This window comes from Mustela lutreola, chromosome 11, assembly GCF_030435805.1.
Source record: "Mustela lutreola isolate mMusLut2 chromosome 11, mMusLut2.pri, whole genome shotgun sequence".
In the NCBI taxonomy this organism is placed as follows: domain Eukaryota; kingdom Metazoa; phylum Chordata; class Mammalia; order Carnivora; family Mustelidae; genus Mustela; species Mustela lutreola.
The window spans coordinates 26,915,108-26,941,468 of record NC_081300.1 but is presented as its reverse complement, the minus strand read 5'-3'; the positions used below and the strand labels follow the sequence as shown (position 1 = coordinate 26,941,468).

Genomic DNA, 26,361 nt, shown 5'->3' with positions numbered 1-26,361 from the left:
TTGGGCTCCACTGGACCGAAGGGCCCAAGGGAGCTGTGCCATCATGAAGGCAGCTGACATCCAACTTTCTTGCACATTTTCCCAGACTCCACAGGGACCTGTCTGTGGTCCTCACATTCTTAGCAGAAAACAGAGGGGGAAGGAAGCCAGACCTGTGTTGTCATGACCAATCCTGACTTTCCACAGATCTCCCAGGTCCAGCGTCTCCACTGTAAAGATTTCGATGCTGTCCCTTTCAAACTTGTCGCTGTTGGTCTTGGAGGATTTCAGGAGGGTCATTCCTGCCAACCAAATGGCCCCACATGACTGGTTGGGCCTGAGACCTTCAAACCTAGACTGACTGCCCGTTTTAGTCCCTCCTCCCAATAACCAAATATTTCTGACTTTCATAAAATTTAGACCTTGCAGGGACCACCCACAGGTACCTTTGCACATTTAGTGGCTACTGTCTTTTTATTGAGCTTTGTAATCAGCTTTCAAGGTGTGTATTTTTATTTCGAGTTTGTATCTAAAGAACAGGAAACATACCAAAGGGCTTATCAAGACCATCCAGGAGAGGGTGGTGGGCCCTAAGTCAGTGTCAGCTCTATTTCCATACTCCTCCTGTTTCCCCATGTGGGAAGGAAGCCCGTGACAAAACCTCCCTCCCCCTGTTCCCTGGGGGAATTAGGGACATCCTTGAACAGAAGGAGAAAGCTGGCAAAGTCACGGACAACAGACCAGTCACTGTTTGGACTGGGAGGCCCTTCCTTATGGTTTTAAAAGGTAAACAGAGGGATGCCTCTAGGAAAGGCCCAGGAAATGGTAAAAAAAAAAAAGGAATGGAAAAAATGGAAAAAAAATTCAGAAAGGCCTAGAGAAAGAATGACCACAGGATCTAGCATATTACCTAAGGAGACACGCTGAAGGGAAGATGATTCCTATGGCTTCCACATACTTCGAGGGTGGTAGACATAGCAATGAGGATGGGAGAAAGGAAAGGAGACTCTCTGCCCCCTGGAGTGGAGTAAGACTGACTTATAGAGATTTAGGAAGAATCTCTAAAGGAACCAAAGTCCACAATCCGGGTAGACAAGTCACCTTGTGTGGAGATTTTTTTTTTTTTAAAGATTGATTTATTTATTTGAGAGAATGAGAAAGGGAGAGAGATCACAAGCAGGGGCAGAGGGGGAGAGAATCTCCAGCAGACACCCTGCCGAGTGTGGGACCCAATGCGGGACTCGATCCCAGGACCTCGAGATCATGACCTGACGTGAAATTAAAAATCAGATGCTAACCAACTGAGCCATCCAGGTGGCCCTCACATGTAGACTTTTAAGGAAAAGGGAACTGCCTTTCTCCAACAGGGCTGGTTACATGCAATCTGTTAAGTGTGTGAGGCATGCAGGAACACATAACAGGAAAAGGTCAGTCTCTTCACAGACGGTGCTGAAAAAGTGGAAATCTACATGTAGAAGAATTAATGTGGACCCTTATCTTTCACTGTATACAAAAGTCAACTCAAAATGGATTATAGATTTAAACATAAGACCTAGAACTCTAAAACTTGTAGAAGAAAACAGGGGGAAAGCTTCATGACGTGGGTCTTGGCAATGATTTCATGGGTAGGACATCAAATGCATTAGGCAACAAAAACAAAAACAAACAAATGGGACTACACCAAACTAAAAAGTTTCTGCACAGCAAAGGAAACAATCAACAGAATGAACAAGCAACTTACAGAACGGGAGAAAATCTGATAGTGGTTTCATTGCCACAATCTCCTACAACTCAAAAACAAAGACCTAATAACAAAAAATGGACTAAGGACTTAAATGGATATTTCTCCAAAGAGGACATACAAATGGCCAACAGTATATGAACAAAGTGTTCATTGTCACCAAGCTTCAGGGAAATGCAAATCAGAAACGCAACGAGATCTCACCTCACCCCTATCAGGATGGCTACCATCCAAAATCAAAAGACAACAATTGGTGAGGATGTGAAGAAATTGGAACCCTTGTACACAGTTGGTGGGAATGTAAAATGGTGTAGTTGCTATGGAAAATAGTATGAAAGAGCCTAAAAAAATTAAAAATAGAACTACCATATGATCCAGCAATCCCACTTCTGGGTATATTTCCAAAAGAACTGAAATCAGGATCTTGAAAAGATATTAGTACTCCCGTGTTCATTATAGCACTATTCACAATAGCTAAGATGTGGAAAAAACCCAACTGTCCATTAACGGATGAACAGATAGGGGAAAAAAAGTGATATATCCATATAATGGAACACTATTTGGCCTTAAAAAAGAAGGAAGTTCTCCCACATGCAACAATGTGGATTGTCCTTGAAGATGTTATTCTGAGTGAAATAAGCCAGATGCAGAAAGACAAACATAGCATGATCCCACTTATACAAAGTGTCCAAAAGAGTCAAATTCATCAACTCAAGGACTGGAACTGTGGTTCCCAGGAGCTGGGGAGAAGAGAAGATGTGGAGATACGAATCAGCAAGCATACTTCCAGCTTAGTAAGATTAGTGAACTCCAGAGATCTGCTATCCAACCTGTATCTATAGTCAGTGGTGATGCATTACACACTGAAAATTTATTAACTGGACAGATCTCATGGTAAGTGTTCTTCCCACAGTAACATAAAGTAAAACAATAAAGGGGAATTCTTGCAAAAAAAATTTTTTTAAAGAGAGAAGAACAGAGATGTGACCAGGATTTCCTTGGAAATTTCTACTGAATCTCCTACTCTCCTTGAGGAGGAATGTGGGTGAGCCTCGGCCCTGCGTTGCTTTCTTACCAGTGTTGTCCTGTGTGCCAAAGAGCGTGATGAAGACATTGGCATCCGTGCCTGCATTCTTCTTGTCCCCAGTCTTTACGGTCACGGAGAATGTGGTAGATTTGTCTGCCAGGAGAGGAGTGTGGAGAAGTGAGTGGTAGAGCACCCCTCCACGGAGGGAGGAGGGAGAAAACACACTGAGTATGCTTCTGCATTCATGTTCTCCATTTCTATGAGTTGCTTTTCTTGCAGCATGTGTTGTTCTGCAGTTCCCTTTAATCTAGAAACTTCCTCAAGGCAGAGGGGAGGTCTCCTCTACCTCCAGCTCACACAGGAAGCTCTCAGTCAACAGAACTGTAGAACGCTTAGGGGAGACTTGGGCTCATCAGCTGGGAGCCTGGTCTGATTCCTCCAGGCTGAGAAGAGTTTTAGAGATGCAAGTTTCAAGGAAGGGAGGCATCTTAGAATTCTTGAAAGTTCATTCTTTCCCTTGACAAAAATGTACTGAGGGCTTATAATGCGTCTGGAGGGGAGGACACAAAACTAAATTAGAGCTAGCTACAACTATGCTGTCCTATCCTAGCCTATCCTATCCCATTTCACTCCACTCCTGATAAGAACTCCATGCTAAGCCATATGTACTTTACCCCAAGCCTTATGCTACACCTGTGGGAACATGTCTTGTCACCTCCCCACTCTTGCCATGGAGGAATGAGAAGGTCGGACAGACACACTGCCAGAGGAGGAGATGTCCAGAGCCCACAGGGAAAAGGAAGACGGAGGCTGAGGATGGGCGCAAGGCAGAAGAGAGGGAGCTAGAGGGAAGAAACCAGCTCTAGTTGAGGAAACCTTTCTGCTCCAGGGCCAGGCTGTCGAGGGGGTTGCTGTCACCACCTCCCCCTCCCTCCTCATTCTCGCTTGGTAACACACAGGACTCGTCCACCGGCAACAGCTCCCGGGACAGCTGGCCATCATCCTCCTCCACCGCCAGCCATCGTTGGCATGGGAAGTAGTACCTGCGGGGTGGGGAACAAGATAAGGTCGGGAACATCTCTTTGGAAAGGTTTCACAATGGAGCAGTCCTGGGCTGCAAAATGAGAGGCCCCCGAGGGGGCCTACTCCCTTCCCAAAAGCATGGCCCTCCCCATACTACCTAGCCTAGGGGTCACCCCATGAGTCACCTGCCTGGAGTGGACAACAAATCTGAGGTGATGGTTTGAAGACACCCCCAGCGAAAATGGCCGGCTAACAGTGCCTGAAGCATGTCAAGTCCCCGTCAGGGTTGCATTGGAAGCATCTGGAAGAAGAGCTTCCAGGGACTATTCCAGCAGTTTCTAGGTGGGTCTGGTAGCCAATGCTACCTTAGTGGAGAGCATTGTACACAGTAGGTGTTCAATACCTAAGGGCTGAATAAATGGATTTGAATGGAATGGTATCCAGTTATGCTTCTGGAAGGTACGAAGGTGTAGCTAAGGAGCCGGCACAGCTGACAGCTGGCACCATCCAGGGAAGGGAGGTCCAAGTTGACTCCTCAGTAGAGGTGGAGCCCAGTGAAATGGAGACACCCAGGCAAAGAGGGGGGTAGGGAATCACAGAGGTAACGACATGGGGTAATTAAGGACTCACCTCTGGAGCCACACGGGGTTTGAATCCTGGCTCTGCCACTTAAAGTCATGTGACCTTGAGCAAGGTTCTTTTCCTCTCTGTGTTAGGGCTGCCAGATTTAGCCAATAAAATCACAGAACTCCTAGTTAAATGTGAATTTCAGAGAAGCAATGAATAATATTTTAGCATAAGTATGCCCTATCCAGTATTTGGGACATACTTAACGCTAAAACATTATTCACTGCTTCTCCGGAATTCAGTAGCTGGCCATTCTGTATTGTATCTGGCAACCGTACTCTGTGATTCAGTTTACCATTCTGTAAAATGAAGATCGGATTGTTTCTTTCAAAGTTGTTAGGAGGATTATGTGAGTTAAACATTTTAAAGTGCTCATCTAAACGCCCGGTAAGAGTCTGCTCATACCATCACTGTTGTTATTCTTAGTGTCGTACTGCCCTGTGTTTCTCCTCTGCCCGTGCGTGGGCTCTCTGGAGCCTGTGGGCTGGACAGTTCCTCTTGGGCACCCCAGTTCCCAGAACAACTCAGAGGGTCAGGGAATGCAGCCAGCCCATCTGTCAACTGGGGCCATTCCACCCCGTCTCCATTCCTCCAAGCCCTCCACCCGGCTGGGAGCCAAAGATGCATTCAGGGACTGATCAATGTCTGGAGAGGAGGAAGCCATGTGGGCTGAGTGTCTCGCCTCTGTCAGAGCCCTCCGCTCCCCAGCAGACATTATAGCCTCCCAGCACCAACACATTTAGAGGAGCAGAACCTGAGAATACCACGTCCGCCCGCGGGCCCACGCTGGGTGGAGAGGGGAATGCTGTGTTCATGGACATGGACATGGATTCAGAGGGTGGGAGGAGCTCCGCTAGGGGCGACGGCGACTGAACGGTAGTTACATCGGAGTTCAAGTGAAAACTGCGTGTGGTTCCACGTCCCAGTCTTTAAATTATGAAAGGGAAAGTTTCATTTTTATTCAACCAATTAACTTATGAATAATAGGCTTTGGTTCTAAATTAGGGCCAATTAAAGGAGAGACAGAAATAAAGAAAGGAGTGGGGTTGGGGCAGAGGAAGAGACAATGCGAGTGGGAAGTCAGAGCAGAACAAGGACAGGGGGAGAAGGAGACGCAAAGGAGGGGAGACTGGTTCCGGGAGAGAGAAAGCAGTCAGACAGACAGAAGCATGAGGCTCAAGCCCGCCCACACCTGCAAGCACTCGCACGCACAGGGACGCAGAGGCTGGCTTTCCTGGGGTGCCCTCCCCGCTCTCCTGGAATACCTGCACGGGGACTGAAGCTCCCCAGCACGCCCGGAGCCAGCAGGTGGAAGCCCCTCGGCCCCCGCCTCTCAGTCTCCCCGATCACACCGTTCACCTGCCTTTGTGCCTTCTGTTCCAAACACCAGACATCAAGGCCCATCTGAAATGCCGCCTCCAACAGAGCACCAGAACACCCCCACCACAAAGCTCCCTGCCCCCTGGAAGCCCTGGCAGCTGGGGGCGCCACCCTGAGATGGCCGCCACCTCCCTTGACCTTGCAGCCCCCATGGCCGCAGGAGCTCCTTCCTGCTGTGCTATGAGGCCCCTTTTATGGGCTGCCAGGCTGGACCTGCCCTGCCGAGGGAGAGCAGCCCGGGCTGCCTTCTGCCGAGGGTCAGGCGGTGGGCCTTCACATGGGTCATCTCAGTCCCCATCACAACCTCGCGAGGGGGTTTGACTATGTCCATTGTATGGATGGAAGAACTGAGGCTCGGAGGCCCCCCAAGGCCACATGTGTAAAGCGTGGGAGAAACAGGAATGGGGCCTAAAACATCGGCCTCTTAGATCCTCATAGTTTTCTGCTCTTCAAGGGCAGAGTCGGAAACAGCCACTTGACCCTCAGCACTGAGCATGCGTGTGTTTGCTGAATGAATGATTAATACATCAAACATAATCTTTATTCATTAGTTGACTTGGTATTTGTGGCATGCCTACTGTGCGCCAGGCCCTCTTCTAGGTACTGGGGAGGACACTGCAGGGAACAAAACAGATGAAGTCATTAGCTTTGGCAGGGTCCTTATATTCAGTTGTGGCGAGAGGAACAATAGCAAAATCCTGCATTTGAGGGGCACCTGGGTGGCCCAGATGGTTAAGCGTCTGCCTTTGGCTCAGGTCATGATCTCAGGGTTCTGGGATTGGGCCCTGCGTTGTGTTCCCTGCTCAGTGGGGAGTCTGCTTCTCCCTCTCCCTCTGCCTCTCCCCTCTCCTTGTGCATTCTTTTTCTCTCTCAAATGAATAATAAACAAAATAAAATGTTTTAAAATATACTGCCATTGAAGGTAGGTCAAATGATAACTGAGGTGGAAAAAAGTAGAAGTTCCAAAGGGGGTTGGGATCTTGATAAGTAGGTGACACCTGAACAGAGACCTTCCCTAGAGACAGTATGAGAGTGAGCCATTGTGGGAGGGAGTGCCAGGCAGAGGGGACAGCACATGCAAAGGCCCTGAGGTAGGACCATGACCATCAGCTTCAAGGAATAGCAAGGAGTGAGCGAGACAGAGATCAGGACCAAGAGTTAAGGAGGGGGCATGCGGCAGGCTACTGGAAGTGCTCTAGCTCTTACTTGGGGTGAGTGGGAGCCTCTGCAGGTTATCAAGCAGAGGAGGGACTCACCCCTGCGGGCTGGACTGCCACAGACACAGGAGGGCCGAGGTGCAGGACAGCGACCAGGCAGGAGCCTCTGAGCAGGGCTGGGGAAGCTGGAGAGATGGAGTTTGCCTCACACCAACAAGATGGGGTGGCAAGGGAGGGAGGGAAGATGAGGAAGCCAGGAGCTCCAGGAGTTGAAAAGGGAAGAAAAAGAGAGACAGAGGGAAGAAGATGAGTAAAGAGAAGATACCATTCAAAAGAGTGGTAAAAATACAAAATATTTGAGCATAAACTTAATAAGACTGTAGAAAATTGTAAAGCATTGCTGAGATACTAGAGGGAACAGTTGGCTAAGTGGGATGCATACCTGGGGCAGCACTTCATGTTCTAAATATGATTCTCCACATGTACATTTAATGGCATAACAATCAGAATTCCAACGGGTTTTTTTTTTTTTTTCCCAAATCACTTAATGTCTTGATTTGAAAAGCTAAGAAAAGTGAATATTTTTAAGGAATAATGGAAGCAAAATAAGTCAGAGAAAAAGAGTTATCCTAGGGTTTCATTCTATATGGAATATAAGAAACAGGGCAGAGGTCGGGGGCGGGGGAACCGAATCAGAGAGAGAGAAAAACCATGAGAGACTCTTAACTATGGGAAACAAACTGAGGGTTGCTGGGGGGTAGGGTTGGGGGATGGGGTAACTGGGTGATAGGCAGGGTGGAGGTGGGAGATAGGGTGAGCCCTGCACAGAGGGGAACCCAAGAACAAGGCACTCTGAGAGATACCAGATCGCTGGCCAAAAATTGAAGTCAACGCACATTTGCTTACTGGGCGCCCACTATATTCCAGGCAGCAGCAGGCCCTCGGCAGCTCCACAACCCGCTCAGGATCTTGCCTGCTTTCTTCTCTACCTCCCTCCACGTCTCCCTACCACACCTCAGGCCTTTTTTCCTGTCTACTGTCCCCTGGCCCCTTTTGCTCAAGAGGCAATGGGACCTACCCGTGGAAACACACCAGATTCATCACTGACGATCTGGAGTTCTGGTCGTGGCTTGGGCATGAATTGGCTCTAGGGCCGTGGCTTCCCCTCCCTGGGGCATGATTCCTTCACCTGTCAGGAGGACTATACCCCTTTCCCAACTTAGCTCCTGGTGGTCACTGGGAATCTTGAACCCGGGCCAGCCAACTATGTCCTGGGGACAAAATCTGGCCTGCTCACCTGTTTATGTACATCCCAGAAGCTAAGCACGAACTTTACATTTTTAAATGGTTGAAAGATCTAAGGAACAGGATTATTTTGTGACACGTGAAAATTACATGGAAGTCAAGTCTCAGTGCCCATGAACCCAGGTTTATTAGAACACAGCCACACCCATCCGTTTAGGCAGCACCTGTGGCTGCTTCCCCACTGCAAAGGCAAATAGATTAACTGTGACAGAGACCGAAGGGCCCCAAAGCCTACAATATTTACTCTCTGGCCTTCACAGAAAAGTCTGCTCACTCCTGGTCTAGGACATTAAAACAACGGTACCAGAAGCCACTTCCTATGCAGAGGGATGGATGGGTGACTAAGTCTGTGCATGGAGACTGGCAGGGACAGGAGAAGTCACCTTCTGAGCTGATAGATCTCAGGACCTGGATGGGCGGTCCTGCCAGACTGTCCCCTGCCAGGGCAGTAGCTCCAGGGGGCTGCCCAGTGAGAGGGAAGAAAGGGAGGCGATGTCCGCCCAGCTACCCACCCCCCGCCTCGGCCCTCTTTCCAGGACCGTCTCAGAAGCAGCCCTGGCCTCCCCTACCAAGCCCACTCACGTGATCTCATTGTTCATGTCCGTGATGTCTATTCTGTCCAGAAACCAGCCTGGTCTGTTGCCCGAGTTGTCATGGCGAATCCGGATCTTGGTCAGAGGCCCCAGGTCAATGGCATAGATGGTGAAGGTGTCAGTCTGGGAAGGGCCGGGGAGGCACTCAGAAGGATGGTGTGGCCCGGCTCTCTCCCGCAACGGCACCTCCCCTCCCACACACACAGTCTGGTCACCAGCCTCACCCTCCCAGTGCCTGGGGCAGCCTGAGACCTACTGTGGAAAATGCAGCCGGCTAACTGGTGTACGGTCTGCACAGTGTTTTTTTAACCTGCCTTCCTGGGGGTCTTCTTACTCTCACTGTGTCCCAAAGGGTGGACGGAGGAGGGAGGAGGGCCATGAAGATGACTGAGGGGCAGAGAAGGCAGGTTGGCTGGTACCTGCATTTGTGTTATGGGGTATGTGTGTGCGTGTGTGTGTGTGCACATGCATGTGTGTAGGGCTATTGTTGGCAGTATGCCGAAACCCCGCATTATGTGTGCGCCTGTGTGCATACACCCCTTCAACCACATATTTTGATGAAGCACCGGGGATGAGCCAAAGTGGATGCAAATCCAAAGTCATTCACAGAAACAGGACACTTGCCCTTGCTCACACGTAGGTGGGAAGACACTGGTTAGACGGGAGCAGGTGCACATGCCCGGCAGGAGGCGGACGGCCTCAGGACCAGTAAGTGAATGGGATTCTTCTGGGCTATAACTTTTTAAACTCTTTACATTGAAAAACATTTCAAGACTACAGAAAACTTGAAGGAATGGTACAATGAAATTTTGCAAGTCTTTCACCTATTTTGTAATATTTGCTTGCCCTGTCTCTTTTGCCCATTGTCCATTTTATTTTTTTTTCTGAATCAAGTAAAAGTAAATGGCAGATACCATAATTCTTCACCTCTGAACTCTTCACCGTAGATTTCCCAAGAGCAGGTGATTTGCATATAATCACAGGTCAATGGCCAAATATAGGAAATGTAACATCAACCTAGTATTATTATCTAACATCCAAGTCTGTATGCAAATTTCATCCCGCATGCTAGTTACACCCTCTCTAACAGTTTTCTTCCAATCTGGGATCATAGTGGCTATAATTTCTAAAGGAAAGTATCAAAACATGAAATAAGCCCCAATCCTCAAGTCATGGTAAGGGAGTGTTGGAAGAGAAAGCAGACAGCCTTGGAATCATGGTAAGGGAGTGTTGGAAGAGAAAGCAGACAGCCTTTGAAGTATATCAGAGGGGCCCATGGGTGCTCTTGTGGGTTTGGTTTCTTTCTCTTCTTGCTCTGTGTAGAGGAGGGAACGTGGCTTTGAGATCAGGGGTAGGAATGAGAAAGGTGAGATGGAAAAGTCTTCCATCTCATGTTGTAAAATCTGGAAGCACAAGGAAGACAGCTGGATTTTTTACACATCTCCCACTATCCCTGGAAGAGGGGCCTGTGTGCACTTCTTTCAACACTTGAAAGTCTTGGTGGCTCCTAACACAGTAGGCAGAACGCAGTCCAGGCTTCTCAACCTGCTTTCAAGGCTCTCATGCCCCACTCCCTGTCACCGCGCTCATCAGGCTTCCAGAGGCAGCGCCCACCCCAGCTCAGCATGAACACAGCACAGGGGGAAGAGTCACTGTCCTCGAGCTGGCCTTCCACATTTCCAGCCCGCTCTCTGTTCTGCGGCCCCGTCCCTGGAGAACACCTGCCACTGCCATCCTTAGATGTCTATACCACAGTCACCCGCCATGGCCCCGGGTAAAGCTCTTCTTCCTACCATGTTTTCCCCAAAGCACCGTCAGCACTTCCTCCTTGAACCCCTGCTCTGGCCACTTAGCCCCTGAGCTTCTGCTGCCTAAACTATCTCTGGTTATCTCCTGCGCGCTCCGTGGTGCTCCATACCCCCACCCCAGGCCTTTCTTACGTCCCGCTCACAGGTGCTCACAGGGGACCCACTGCCATGACACTTGGATGGACTGGACAAAGGTCCCTGCTGAACGCTGCGCTGGTGGGAGGACAGGGGGTGGCCTGGGAATCAGCAGAGTCTCAACCACCAGCCCAAGGACCAGAGAGCCCACACACTACCTGTCCCTGCTCAAACTTGTTGGACTTGTCCGACCTCTTCAGGGGCCGCTCGCCTGTGTCCCCATACTCCTCACCGTAGATGGTCAGGTAGACATTGGCATCGGTACCAGCCTTGGGCACATTCCCTGTGATCACCTGGACCTCGTAGGTGTTGGCTGGGGACAGAGAAAAAGGCCGCGTTGAGGACAGCGCCGCTCAGGGTGGATCTGAGGCTCCGGCTCTCAGATACAGCCAGCTCCTGGGGAGCGGGAAGGCACCACAGGTTCATCTCCCCTGCACCAACCTGGAGCTGAACGGATCCCTCCTCCCCACACAAGACCCTCCTTTGCCATGACGCCCAAGAGGCTAGGAGTCACGGGAAAATGTCCTGGGCCGCCCTCCTACCTCATCCTCCCCCTGGGAATCATGGTGAACTATATCCACGCTCCTCCTGGAGTCCCCGAGCCCTCCCGAGAGCCACAGGATGGGGCAGAGCTAAGCCAAGACAGAGACCTGTCCGTGGTGGCAGTTCAGACACAGCTCAGGGGACCTACTTGGGAACCATGATGGGTGCCCCCCTCTGGGGCCTCCAGGTGACAGGAGAGCTGGACACCCCCTTCACGGGGCCCCCTTCAGCAGACGGGCTGACCCCTCCGCAGGCTTACGCTCAGGGCCCGGCCGGCCTGCCGGCACCAGTTCCACGGCCAGCTCATTGTCCTCCTTGCCCCGGGCCAGCCAGCGGTGGGCTTCGAACTTGTACTCCTCAATCACCTCCTGCATCCCAGGCCCAAACTCCTCCTCTTCCTCCTCCTCTTCCGCCTCCTCCTCCTCCTCCTCCTCCGACGAGGACTCCTCCTCCTCCTCGTCGCTGCCCTTCTTCTTCTTCTTCTTCTTCTTCTTCCTCTGCAGCTTGGCCTTCAGCCGCTCCTTCTTGAGCAGCTGCCGCAGCTTGTCCTTCTCCTTCTTCCTCCGGGCCTCCTCCTCGGGCGTGAGGTCCACCTCCCGCACCACCAGGTGCCGCAGCCACAGCGTGTCCACGAACCAGCTGGGGCCGAAGCCTTCGCCCGTGTGCCCCAGCCGGATCTTGAAGACCTCGCCCACATCCTCCGCCTCCAGCTGGGCAAAGCACAGGGCAGTGGCTGGGGCGGCCCCTGGCCTCCTCCCCGCCTCCCCTGCAGAGCCAGGCGCGGGCCATCATGCGGAGCCGCAGGACGGGGAGGCCCGGGCCTCAGCTCAGAAGCTTCCACCAGCCCCTCTCTTCTACCACATTCGGCCTGGTTGCTGGACCAGCCTTCCAGGACCTCTTGTAGGTCCTACCCTCCACCCAGACTTCCTTCCTTCTAACCCTGCGTGGTGGTCAGAATGGGGTCCCTGTCTCTCCATCTCTTCCCCTTCTCCCCTACCCCATGTAGGCACATGCAGGCACACATGTGCGCTCACACTCATCCCTGTTCCTCCCAGTTCCATAGCTGTCTTCACGCGCTCCCCCCACCCAGAATGCCTTTATTCCCTCTGCCGCCAAGTAAAAACTATTCATCCCGTTTTCTGAGTTTGATCACTACTTTTCCTTTTTTGTTTGTGCTTTTCTGCATTCTCTTTCCAACGTTGTTTTTTTTTTTTAATTATAAATCACATATAACTTTTGTAATAAGCAAGAAAAAAGTGTTATCTTTCAAAAACAAAAAAACCTCACCCACATCCCCAGAAGCCCTGAGCCCCTCCCCCAGCACATGGCCTTGTCCATCCCCAACAGCACAGAGGACCCCCCCCAGCTTGGCTATGGTCCTGGCCTGTTCCGAATGCCCTCCCTGTCCACATGAGCTGCTCCCTGCCCACTGGGATGGGAATTCCTAAAGACAGGGACTGTTTGTTCTTGCTTCTGTCCCCCACGGGGTCTGGCACACGGCTGGTTCAAAGGGCAGTGGGGGTGGATTTAGCTTTCTTCAGAAGATCGGGTCCCTAAGTCTTCGGTCTGCCACTCTGTGCTAAGCCTCACACTGCAGTGAGGTCTAGCCCCCGCAGAGCTCAGGGGAGGGCTCACATGGGGGGCCTGCTGGTTGTGCCACTCTTCGGGTTCCCCACTGATGGGCGCTCTTCTGGGTGTCTGACACTTTTCAGTCTGGTGCCACCAATCTTCCCACAGGTGTCCTAGTGAAACTAAGGTCTGGGGCTATCCCATGCATTGCTCAATGCCCTGTAATTGGAGTTCAGGCCTAGATGAGAACTCAGGTCTTCTGACTGTGTTCATGAAGCTACGGTATAGCTAAAACCACCTTTCTGAGAAACTGATGAGCCAAAATAGAGCCCAGGAGCCCCAACAAAGAGGCATTTTTTCTTGTCAGCTACTGAGAGGATGGGCTCTGGACCCGGTAAGCCCCTTCTTCAGCACATGAAATCTCCTCTCCAGAATTTTCCAAGCACAGCATCTCTGCCACCAACCTCTGCAGGAGGGCCTGCTGACCTACCCCTCTGCCTACATCTGTCTGCCCAGCCGTGACCACGTCCAACACTGCCTCCAGCCACAGCCCTGCGGCACCAGAAGATGCCCCATTCTCTTATGTCTCCACAGCTGGTCACAATTGCCCAAGGACTTTCTCTGACATGGACTGTTTTGCTCCTTCCAAGGACTGTGAAGCAGGCTGGGGAGGTAGTCTAAAGCTAGGTTTGCACTCATGAAGAATCCAAGGCTCAGAGATGTGCACTGCTAGGGCCTCTACCTCCTCAGCTGTGTAATGGGCGCTTGGACTCAGTGAGGCCGCCTCCAGTGCTAACGTTCCAAGCCCCTGGGCCAGCTCAGCCAGGCCCTAATCTGCTGGGCACGGGGATAGGAATCTTTGCTGAGGACTGTCTGTGGCACACAAACACACAGAGAACACCCAGCATGAATATGCTCCCTGTGTACACACACCTGCAGTAGTTTCCCTTCTAGAACATTCTTGTGTCCCCCAAGGGCCATCACACCTGCATCCTCTTCTCCCATCAGCAACATGTTCACAACCTCATCTCTTCTTTTCTGCTAAAAGGGAAGTACAGAGTCCTGCTGCACTCAGAACAGCCATGAGACTCCTCCCCAGATCCCGTGTGGGAAGCATGGCCTTGCCCACACACAGGGAGAGTGGTAGAACCAGAGCTGGCAATGGCTGCAGTAATCAGGGGCCTCATGCCACACTTGGCCAAATTAGAACCATCAACTCCAGCAGTACTCAGAATTGCAGCATGTTAGACTCCCCAGGAAAGCTTCTAGAGGCATGACCCAGAAAACATACCACCCGCCGCAGAGGTTCTGATTTCACTGATTCGGTTGTGGGCCAGGCAGCCCTTTTTTTCTCTTAAAGCTTTCCAGGTGATTCTAAGAAGCCAGGAATGAGATCAAGTTCAATCCCTACATTCTAGGGCATCCATTGGTGCTCTGTGGATACCCCCATTGCCTTACCCCCACATACCTGGAATGTGTCCTTGGACGCGCGATCAAAAACTTTTGAGCGGCTGGAGAGGAAGAGCACTTCTGTCTTGCCGTCTTCACCATAGATCTGCATGTAGACCCGCGCGGTGGTGCCTGCGCCGCCCACGTCCCCCGTCCAAACCTCAACCTCGTAATGGACCACTGGGTGGGCACATGGGGGCAAACGGGACAGTCAGTAATATTCACAATGGCAGGGAGAGGAACAAAACAGACATTCCTGACCCTGTACCATGCCTGGGGCTTCATAGGCATTATCTTTATCATTTTCTAATATTTTTCTTTCATTATCGATCATAATGAAATTATCTATCATTATATACCCTTCATTATCTATCATTATCTAATATCTATCCTCATCATTATCTAACCCTCTCATCAACAAAATGATGAGGACTACCATCCCCATTTCGGAGGCTGACAAACTAAGGCTCAGAGAAACTGAGTAGGTGGTAGAAATGGCAAACTCAAGCAATCAGACTCCAAAGCCCAGTCATTCACTGCACCACATGTGACTTCTGGAGCCAGGTATGAGGAACAGTCAACATGCCAGCTAGCATTCTCTGCTGTGTGCCTACCCCTGGGCAGACACCACAGATCAGAAAGAAGCAAAGGCTGTATGTTTGCCTCTTTTCCTTATTTTCAGTAAAGGACAAGAGGTTGAAATTACAATATTATATGTGTGTATGTGTGTGTGTGTGAGAGTGTGTGTGCACGCGTGTGTATATTCTTAAATCTATTATTTATTTGAGAGAGAGAGCAAGCATGTGCACGTGGGGTAGGGAGAGACAGAGGAAGAGGGAGAGAGAGACCCAAGTGGACTCTGTGTTGAGTGTAGAGCCTCATGGGGGGCTCAGCCTCACGACCCTGAGATCAGACCTGAGCTGAAGCCAAGAGCTGGACACTCAATTGAGTAACTGACTGGGCCACGCAGGTGCACATTTTATATATATATATATATATATATATATATATATATAATATAAAAGATATATTTATATATAAATAATATATATTAATATAATCATATATTGATGTAGATTATATATAATATATTATATATTAATATAATTAATGGAAAAGATATATTTTTTAAAGTAAGCTCTATGTCCAATATGGGGCTTGAACTCATGGCCCCAAGATCAAGCATCTCATGCTCTACACACTGAGCCAGCCAGGCACCCCTGAAATAATTTTCATTTAAATATATGCATCTTTCAGATGATATCAACAGATATATCTACACAGAAAGAGTTGTCCGTATTTTGAAGTAATACTTTATCCAGCGTTAGGGGGTGGAAATGTGTTACAGGTATGCACCACTAGAGGGCATTTCCCAGTGAAGAGCATAATGTCTACCAGAACTATGGGATCATAGCCTTTTTTTTTTTTTAATTTTTTAATTAACATATAATGTATTATTAGCTCCAGGGGTACAGGTCTGTGAATCGCCAGGTTTACACACTTCACAGCACTGACCATAGGACATACCCTCCCCAATGTCCATAACCCAACGGGATCATAGTTTTTTGGTGTCCACTGCAAAGACTTGGGCTCTCAGCAATGTCATAAGATGATATCATTATTTTTTTTTCCAAGATAAGACTTATTTTCAACAAGATGGAGGATCTTCCATTACCACAGTTATGTGAGAGATTTGGGGTGGAAAGCAAGAGGACTGGCTGAGAGCCTAAAGAAGTTGAACTAGAGATTCCAGGATCAGCTGGGGGTGACCGTGGGTAAGTGTTTGGACAATGAGGAGATTCAGTAAAAGCTGACATTCCAAATGGAGAAAACCCCAACCCCATTCGCTCTCTCAGATTTTAGAGAAATAAGCAGCCAGGATTAAACGAAACTTGGAGAGAGAAAAATTAGCATTCAGAGAGCAAGAACCAGCTATTGGAAATCAACATGTGGTAGCTGAAATAAAATATTCCATTGCAAGGATAAAATCAAGGACAGTTCATAAGAACAAAAAGAGGAAATTTCCCAAGAACAAAATGACAAATGATAGAAAGGTAAGAAAATCAGAGGCATTCCAACATCTCACCCAGAGCTCAGTTCTAAAAAATACAGAGAATGGAGAGTTGGAAATTGACAAAAAAGTAATATTCAAAGAAGTCCCATAATTGAAAAATACTTCTAGAAGGAGCCCATGAGTTCCCAGAACAACCAATGAAATTAAAATCCCAAAAGGCAGTGAGGACATCATGAAATTTCAGAATGCCAGAAATAAAACTAGAATGCTATAAACTTTTAGAGAGAAAAAAATCCCCAAGAATTGGATCAGAGAATGGCATCAGACTTCCCAGCTGCAACACTGGGAGTTAGAAGATGGTAGAATGATTCCTTCTAGACTTTAAGGGAAAATGCGTTCTAAATCAGAATTCTGTAATGAGCCAAATTCCTTATAAATTGTGAGCCATTTGCAGACATTTCTCTTCCATGCACCTTTTCTCAGGAAGCTACTCAGTAGAAATGAAAAGAAGGGAGAAACCAAAGAGGGAGACGCGAAGTCCAAGAAACAGGAGATCCAACTAGGAGAAAAAAGAAAGGAATTTCCAAAAAGATGGCTAAAAGGAAGTCTCACAGGACAGCTTCATGACAACCTAGAACCCTTTGAGGTTCCTAAAGGAATGTTTTTTGGGACGGGAGTGAGTGGAAGGAGGTAGAGAGGAAACAGAATTGTTGTTGGGTTTGGGTTTATGAAAAGAATTTTAGTTCTACTCAAGGGATGGAGATAAAACGATGTTCAGGGAGAACTGTCTCCCCTCCAAATTCATTATGGAAGCCTAGCCCCTCGCATTTCAGAATGTGACTTATTTAGAGATAGGGCCTTTAAAGAGAAGATTAAGTTAAAATCCAGGCCCTTGGGAGGTTGGGGTACCAGGTCGTGGGTATTAGAGAGGGCACGGATTGCATGGAGCACTGGGTGTGGTGAAAAAATAATGAATACTGTTTTTCTGAAAATAAATAAATTGAAAAAAAAAAAAAATCCAGGCCCTTAGGGTGAGGCCCTAATCCAATATGACCGCTGTCTTTATAAAAGGAAGAGATTAGGACACACACATGCAAATGCCCAAAATAAAGACCATATGAATATGCAGTAAGAAGGCCGCTATCCACAAGACAAAGAGAAAGGCCTCAGAAGAAGCCTAACCTCCAGACACCCAGAGCCTGGCCATCTGGCCTCTGGAACTGTGGGAAAAGAAATATCTGTTGTTTAAGCCCCTAGTCGTGGTATTTTGTTATGGCAGCCGTAGCACACTAATACAGATAGGTGGGTATATAGAACACGGTACAAATGGAAAATGAGGCTATTACTAACTTCAGAAAACAAAAAATTGTGCCATAATTGAAATGCAACCATCATACAATAGGTGTCCCAGCCGTGAATGATATTTACATAGTCATAATAATGTAAAAATTGAATACGGATTTAATTTTATTGAAGGCTGGAAGGAGGGGAAGCGTGTATGTACACACACATATGCACACGTGTGTGTTCACAGAGCTAAACCGTCCTCTTCCATTGTAGGAAGTCAAGAACTAATGTCCATGAATGAAATAATAAAGAAACAGGTAAGCAAATTATTAAAAATATAGAGATAAATTTCAGAGAACAAGTGAAAGCCATTTAAAAGTTGATACTCTGAAGAAGGGGAATAGTAAGGGGGAACTACTTCTTTTTAAAAATCTGCATCTTACTAACTAGTACCCGTATTACTGTGATAGAAATCAAGTTTTGATTTCTAAAAAGAGGAAAAGAGTTGATTTCTTCACACTGGCAGATACCATTACAAAGCATGTATGTGTATGTGACCCTTCAAGGAACCTACAGGGTCCCTGGGGAGAGAAAATGCACACATGAAAACACAAGGAGCTCTGGGCAAGGAAGCGGTGAGTTCACACTGGGGTTCTTCCCAGGGAAGATTCTGGTGGAAGTGAGCCTCGGGCAGTAGCGTTCAGGGTAGATGTAGAAATGCAGAGGTGAGGGAAGTGACATTCTCTGCATCCATTTCTGGTGTCACTATCTTCCTGGCCCCCAGCAAGATGATCTCTTGCTGCTCCGACCCCTCCCATAACTATGGTTCTCACGCCGTGTGCAAATGAGCTTCACCTTCCTTTGGCTATCTCATCACCCTGCCCAAAAGTGTCCTCCACCCCCATGCCATGACTGTCACCCTGTCCTGCTTCATTTTCTTCATAGCTCCTACTTGGCATTATATTGTGTATTTATTGTTTGCCTCCCCTGGGGGCAGGTAAATTCCACAAGCGCAAGGACTTGGTCTACTTTGTGCCTAGGGCAGTGCTGGCTCAGAGAAACAGTCAACATATATTCTTATTAAATAAATGCACGAATAAACAGCTTTATCTCTTCCGCCAGTCTTCCCGGAGGAAGACACGGACTAGGTCTCAAACTCTTGCACACAGGGCTGAGGATGTACATCTCTTAACAGAGTCATTTAGTGCCTTTATTCCAGAAAAAAATGTCTCCTCCACTGAATTCTCAGTTTCACCATCTGTCCAATGAGCCCTTTTGCCCCTCCAAGAGCTGTGATACACAGGCAATCAGAAGCCCCATTATCTCCCTGCAGCCTCCGACTCAGAAACAAGGTCCAAGTTACCCCCACGGTCACTCCCCCTTCCCCACTGCCCCAGCCCACAGGGGAAATGATGCTGATGGTCCCATTACTGTTAATCCCATACGTTTCTGGATCTCCACGACCTCACTGGGGTAGAGCTCCACCTCCAGGCGCCCATCGGCCTGGTTCCTGTCCAGCCAGCGGTTGGCGGGGAAGGTGTATTGCCTGCCTTGGCGGGGCACGCGGATCTGGACGCTGCCGAGGAACCAGCTGGCGTGCATGCCGGTGCTGTCATGTCCAATCACGAGCCGACTGATCTGGAAGGAAACCCAGGGTGTGAGTGAGCAAAGAGCTGCTGCATGGAACCCTCGACGCCTCCATCCCTCCGCACCCCACCCCCACCCACACTGGTACAAACTGCTGTCCTCAGCCCAGATCTTCAGTTCCCCAGAAGAGGGGGGCTCAGCAGGAAGAGGCTGGGTCCCAGGCTTGTCCACCATCAGCCAGCTGCCTGGAGCCTCCCATCCCTCCTCTTAAGAGCAGCTCGCCTCTCGGGGAAGAGGTGAGAAGCCAGTGGGGGACCCTGGGTATGGCGTGAACTTTGAAAGCTCCAGCACGTACTTGGGCAGCGCCCGAATAAGAAACCGAACATTCAAAACATGAACCATTTGCTGCTGATAGCCATGCGATTGATTGGACTTTGTTTTGTTTTGAAAAATACACTATGGTACGTCTTTTCTGCATTTCTTCTTTGACAAACCCGTCTAGAGGTGACCGGATAGGTGGACGACCTCTCAGGACAGCCTCTCTGTGGTTCTATGCTCAAACGCTCCTCTCACTCTTGGCCCTGATGAACATCTTTCTCCAGTAACAGTCAACAGTCTACTTGCTTGGCTATTTTACATGTTAACATCTTTACATTTCACACAGACGACTGCCTAGACCATTGTGTTATCATCCTTAGGACGAGTTGGTTCTTCAATGTTCAAACCGCTTTAGTGCTTTTTCAAAATGCTGTTTGCAGGGCAATTCTAACATTAGGTGGAATGATCAACCAGCCTTTGAGATCCCTGCCAAGCCTCCCCCCCAGATCATCTCTGTGATGGTTTGGAGAGGTAATGCTAGACATGAGTTTGGGGCCAGAAGGCTAGTTCGAGAGGATTGTCCCTCCAAGCCCTGTGTTTGCTCTTACGAGTATGAAGTGCTTCTCTGGGCTGATAATGAAAACACCATCACAACTGTGTGCCTGTAGCCCGGGTCAGCTGGAATTGTAGGAAGGAAACCAGCCTTCTTTACAAAGCCCGACAGCCTTTCCGGTGGGCACCAAGGGTCACAGGGGAGCTTTACTGTGGTGTTGGGACAGTGACGGGACCAGCAGGATGAGTGAAGATAGGGACAAGGGTCTTCTGCCTCACCCAGTGGGAAGGTCCTTAAGGAGAGAACTCAAGTTCTCTCCATTCCAGAAGGCCTAGCACCCCCCTGGAGCAACAGTTCCAGTTCCATCAATAGCACCTAGTGACTGAGGATGACTTGTGGGGGCTGGGGGGAGGGACTAGGTTATTATTAACATAGTTACTGCAAACAGCAGTCCCATTAGCATGCCCAGTTGTTAGAATGAATGAGGCAAACAAAGGTGAAGTCACTGGCAGGCTTGGCAGGAAGTCAAAGGAGGGACCTCAGGCAACCAGCAGCCAGACTGACCCTCCCAACCTCTTAAGCTGAACTGCTTGCTGGGGGGAGGGGGCATTTCAGAAATACAGGGAAAGGCCCCAAGCACCATTCCCCTCCCCTTAGATGTTTCATCTATCCACTGGCTGTTGTAGGAAATCCTCAGTAAAAGGAAAAGCATTTCACTCTACGGTTATTAATTCAGCTGAAAATGTAAATATGTTTTAATGAAGGAAGATCTTGAGTTAGGCTCATTACCATCAGGTATAAAGAACTGACAGGAGCTCTTTCCCTGTGAGCATGTTCTTGGAGTATCTAAAATAGGGTGAGGCTCAGATAGAAAGGAAACGGATTGCAGGAAAGTTGCCGCTAGCCACACCTTGAGAAGGGCAGGTGGTAATAGGAAGCCCAGCTCAGAAATTTCTAGAAAAGTTTCCAATTTTATAAGGGGGTTAGATCTGTGCTTTTCCAGATGAAGAGCTCAGACTGCTGGCAGCAGGGCCACCAGGGCCCTTGACAGAAGGAGACCCTCAGGTGCCATCTTCAAGAGCAGAGTCTCTCCAGTGTTGCTCAGGGTGAGCACTGAAATGAGTGTCCTGAGAATATCTCAGAGGCACACTCAAGTTTGGAACTAGGAAGTATTTTCAGCCCACTTTTCCTGCCCTGCATACCGGTGTCCTTTTCTCCAGTGTCTGGGACCTAGCCACCATGGTCTTGGCTATGTAGGTAAAGGGAATGTTGGGACTACAGACCCTAAAAATAGACATTCCAGGGGCGCCTGGGTGGCTCAGTGGGTTAAGCCACTGCCTTCGGCTCAGGTCATGATCTCAGGGTGCTGGGATCGAGTCCTGCATCGGGCTCTCTGCTCAGCAGGGAGCCTGCTTCCCTCTCTCTCTCTCTGCCTGCCTCTCCGACTACTTGTGATTTCTCTCTGTCAAATAAATAAATAAAATCTTTTAAAAAAAAAATAGACATTCCACCCCTACAGGGACTGCAGAAGTTTCCCTACTGTTCACGTATCTTCTGCTGCTCTGGGTCATAGAGGAAAGCTACGCAGCTCACCTACCTCCGAGTGGGCATTTTCCCTCTTTGTGCATGTGAGTGTGCGTATGCGTGTGATGTGTAAGTGTGTGTGCACATGCATGTGAGCGGGATTGTGCACCCACATGTGGATATATATGGGGTGGGTGAGACCATGTCGCATGGTCTCGGGAAGAAGACTTACAGTTCCAATGTTCAGGGTCTCCAGGGTGAACTCATCCACCCGGGCGCGTTCAAAATAGTCTTGTAGGTTGTTGTCGGAGACCAGAAGGACTTGCTTGATGGTGTCAGATTTATCCCCGTAGAGCTTGATGTAGACCTTGGAGTCTGTGCTGGCCCCAGAGACATCCCCTGTCTTCAAGCTGATGTGGTAGCGGAAGTCTAGGCAAGTCCAGGGTGGGAGGCAGGGAGGGGGAGGGGTTAGAGCAGGTCGTGGGGGGAAGGGCTGGAGCAGGAAGGTGGTCTGTAGCCAGGGTGGGACACCGGGCTGGGGGTCGGCCGCTGAGCCCTTGCTTTAAGTAGACCCATGGTGGGGCGGGGCTGCCTTCCTCTCTGTGGGGGTCCCCTCATGGGCAACACTGGGATGCTGACCCCTGCTTGGCCTGCCCACAAGGTGTGAGCACACCCAGAACAGGAGAGCATTCCAAGAATACGAAGTGCAAGAGACTTGAAGGACCTAAGGCAACCACCTTGTCCAGTTTCTGATCTGACGGATGAGGAAACGGAGGCAAAGGAGTATCAAGCTTTGCAGACAGTGTTGCAAAGGACATGCGCAGTGTTGTTGCTAAGGGTTCTGATCTTGGCTCTACAAGTGAAGGATCAGAGGCTCAGAAGGGTACATGTTTGACTCAAGATGTCAACGGTTCAGGAGGAGCCAGCCAGGGGTGAAATTCTGCTGGGTACCTACAGCACCATTACGAAACAGGGCCCCATGCTGACATTGCTCCAGTATATCACCCAGAAAGATCCGTACCCTCTGTGCCTAAGGGAGGATAAAAATGCCTGTTTGGCTAGTGTTACCGCCTCTGTCGCTCGTGTCCACAGAGGCCTGTGTGTGCTCAGGGCCCCACATCCGGTGCCCCCACAAAGTCACCGTGTACACAGCCTAGACAGTGAAGAAAATTCCAGATCTTTCCTCAGAGCCTCTTCCTCTCCACCCTCCCCACTACTGCCCTGGGGGGATGAAGTGAAGAGCTCATGCTTGTTCCAAGGGCTGGCTTCCGGACAGAAAGGGGAGGGCACCTCCCTCACCAGGGACACACCCGCCACCTGGTCATCAGGACGACTCACTCTTCAGTGTTGCATTGCTGTCACTGGGCAGCAACTCTCGGACCAACTGACCGTCATCCTTATCCTTGTCCAGCCACCTGGTGGGCACACAAGGGGCTGTTAGCTCTTTGAGTGGCCAACGACCAACCACCCACTGTCCCGCTGTCCCTGCAGGGTCACCAGGGAGGTCAGAACTGGACACTCAGCCGAGGAAAAGACTCTACGAGAGCTGAGAACAAAGGGTTGCCGCCCAGACCGGGCAAGGGGGACTGCGCTGAGGAGAGGCTCCTGGCTGAGGTTGGAAAGGTGATGAGGAGTTGGCCGGGGGAAGAGGGAGGTGCCCTCAAGAGGGAGCAGCACATGCTGGGATGGAGCAGATCCGGCAGGAGCTGAGCAAAGGCCCTGTGGTTGGAAGGCAGCGAGGGCAAGAAGCCAGCATGCGGGGATAACGAGAAGGTTCACAGGGTGTAAGACTTTGCCAATCAGTAAAGCGTTTGTCTTGAAAGCCAAGAACAATGGAGTCACTGTCCTCAGCAAAAACAATCACCTCTTTTTAGGAGAGCCTACTGTGTGCACAGCACTGTGCCAAGGGCTCTGGGGGAGAGGAAGAAGGCAGAAAAGATACACTGACATCAATAAGACACTGCTCGGCCCCTAGGGAACCTACCGTCTAGTTAAGATAGGATAGACTAGGGGCACCCCAGGGCCGAGGGTCAGTCGGTTAAGCAGCTGACTTTTGATTTTGGCTCAGGTCAGGATCTCAGGGTCGGGAGAGGGAGCCTCATAACAGGCTCCTCGCTCAGCACAGAGTCCGTTTGAGATTCTATCCCCCTTCCTCTCTGCCCCTCCCCAGTTCGTGCATACGAGGGCTAATAAATAAATAAAATCTTTAATTAAAAGACAAAGAAGATAGGACAGACTAGCCAAGGCACTGAAGGCCAGGAAAAGGATGGCTGTGGGCCCAAAGTAAGTGTGACAGGAATTTAAGAAATGAGGACAGTTTGTGGGGAAGCGGCTTGCTCGGAATCCTCAAGGAGGGATGAGATTTGCCAACAAGGAAAAGCTGGGTCGAGACCCTACAGGGCTGGGTCTGACGGCGGTGACTCATCTATTCGTCAGAGTGGGCCATGGTCCCAGCTCTCTGCTGGCCATCCACCTGGGAGCAACGCATTGGACTGGTTCACCCGGAAAGTGCCCTCCCCACGGAGCACGGGGATGCATCCAGAGAAATCAGGTGACTGTGCAAAGCGGAGACACCCAGACCCCAGTGCTCACAGGGGTCCATGATACAGGTCATGGCAGCAGAAGAGGCACCCTCAATGTTCTCCAGTGCCATGGGGAAGCCAGGGGGCTTGCCTCTTGATCAGCGTCTCCCCATTTGGCTCTACGTCGGAGCTCATCTTGGCCACCCAGCCCTATTCCACTCCTGGCAGGGACTTGCCTTCCTGGCCACGGAACCCGGCAAAGGAAGCCAAAGCGTGGCCTCCCCTCCAGCCTTCCTGACATGGAGTTCAGGCCTCCCTAAACCACAGTCCCTCTGCCAATATACCCCACCCGAGGATAGGGTCCTCATCCCTTCTTTCTTGCCCTCCCTCCCAAGCACGTGGTCTTCTATTCCCACAGGATGTCGCTGCCTGCTGGCTGTTACCTCGCATAGGATGTCAGTCGGCAGCTAAGTGATTATACTGGGCATGGGTTTTGGTGCTGCGAGTCTTGAGCACCAAAATTGTCTGGGATTCCAAGATAGGAAGACGCAATTGCAGAATCCTTGGTACTGACGATGGGGGTGGGGGGATGGGAGAGAGATTTGAGAGCAGGGACTGCTTCCCCGAGTCCCTTCAATCAACCCATTAGGAGCCTCTGCCTCTGTCCCGTGGAGGTCACCCGGGATTATCCACAGACAGAGGCTGCAGAGAAGAGTGTGGTGTGGCCCAGCCATCACTCCCAGGGACAGGGAGCGTGGAAGCCAGTGGGCCCAAGGCCATCGGGAAACCCCGCGCGCCCTCCCACTGCTCTCTCGACCACTCACCCATCCCCAGGCCCACCCCAGCGGTAAAGGGACACCATGGCTTGTCATCTTCACTTCCAACTGAAGGGGATTCATAGATATTTCCAAATATAGTCATTTTCTTTCTGCTTCAGACATGTGGGCCCAGGTTCAGCGTGAGACGCTGTAAAATCGGTGAGCCTGTCTGCTGGTGATTTTATGGCTCTTTCCCCAAGCTCACAAGAAATGTGCAAGTGTGCACACCACACTCACAGAGCTGCCAGAGCTAACATGCTGGCACTACCTGACCATGGCAGAGAAGGTGGATAAAGAGGCCCTGTGTGCCATCCCTCAGGCAGTACACGTCCCGTGCAGGTGCAAGGGGCGGGAATTAACTTTCTTAAAACTGCACAAACCCTTTAAGTGTTTGGGGGCAGGGAGGGCTCTAGGGCGTTTGGGGGCCTTGGCTGACCTTCTGCCCTGCAATCAGCATCATTTGTGTCATTGGCAGACCCGGCTCCTTTCAGAGGGCAGCCCCATTTCACCCTTGCCATCACTGTGGGACGCGTGCTGGCCGGGAAGTTGCGGAAGACCAGAGAAGTTAAGAAATGTGCCCAAAGCCACACAGCAGGCAGGTGGCTAGACTCCTGGCGCCAAGCTCCTCCCTTCACCATGTATATAGCCATGCAGACAGTGTGGACATAGCAACCTCTTCCTCGTCCCCTTTCTGGGTTCCCTGTCCTTCTACTGACCAGTCTCAGGGCTCAGTCCAAACAATTCTCTCTCTCCCAGGATCCTATCCATTTCCCTGATTTTAAATTCTACCACTATGCTCTCATTTACTAGAGCTATTTCTCAAGGCTGGACTCTGCCTACTCAACTCACAAGCATCTCATACCTAATATGCCCCAGCTAAGCCTCCAGAGTCCAGTCTGACCCCATTCTCAGGCCTTCCTCCCCACCCCCCGCCCCTAGGCTCTTGGTTTCAGCAGGAAGTGCGGCCTCTGCCCACCCACCAAAGACAGAGACTTGGGGTCTCCAACAGTCCTCTCTCTCTCGGGGGCACACCCCATGAACTCTACCTACAGGACCTATCTCTGGTGTAGCCCGTTCCCCCTACCTCCACTGCCACCACCTAAGGCCACCTGCCCTAGGGCTTAAATGTGTTTTAAATGTGTTACGGGCTTAAATGTGTCCCCTAAAAGTGATATGTTAAAGTCTTAAGCCCCAGGACCTCAGACTATGACCTTATTTGGAAATAGTGTCCTTATAGAGGTAATCCAGTTAAAATGAAGGCAGGCCTTCATCTAAAATGGCTGGTGTCCTCATAAAAGAGGGACATGTAAACACAGAGACAGACATGTACAGAGGGAAGACGATGTGAAGACCCAGGGAGAAAATGGCTTCTGACAAGCCTAGAACACCTATGGCCAGCAGA

At 50.0% G+C, this 26,361-nt stretch overlaps 1 protein-coding gene across 2 annotated transcripts in view; it reads right to left on the bottom strand.

Annotated features, from left to right (window-relative positions):
• Positions 1 to 26,361, bottom strand: part of LOXHD1 (lipoxygenase homology PLAT domains 1) — a 149,544-nt gene that overhangs the window by 51,940 nt on the left and 71,243 nt on the right. For both annotated transcript variants that reach the window (XM_059139705.1, XM_059139706.1), the window contains exons 15-24: positions 22,958 to 23,034; positions 21,852 to 22,048; positions 19,083 to 19,275; positions 14,356 to 14,516; positions 11,578 to 12,028; positions 10,934 to 11,088; positions 8,822 to 8,955; positions 3,624 to 3,790; positions 2,796 to 2,900; positions 153 to 281 (exon numbers count right to left, since the gene is read on the bottom strand). In XM_059139705.1, the coding sequence (XP_058995688.1) occupies positions 153 to 281; positions 2,796 to 2,900; positions 3,624 to 3,790; positions 8,822 to 8,955; positions 10,934 to 11,088; positions 11,578 to 12,028; positions 14,356 to 14,516; positions 19,083 to 19,275; positions 21,852 to 22,048; positions 22,958 to 23,034 (1,769 nt within the window). The remainder of the gene's footprint in view (positions 1 to 152; positions 282 to 2,795; positions 2,901 to 3,623; positions 3,791 to 8,821; positions 8,956 to 10,933; positions 11,089 to 11,577; positions 12,029 to 14,355; positions 14,517 to 19,082; positions 19,276 to 21,851; positions 22,049 to 22,957; positions 23,035 to 26,361) is intronic.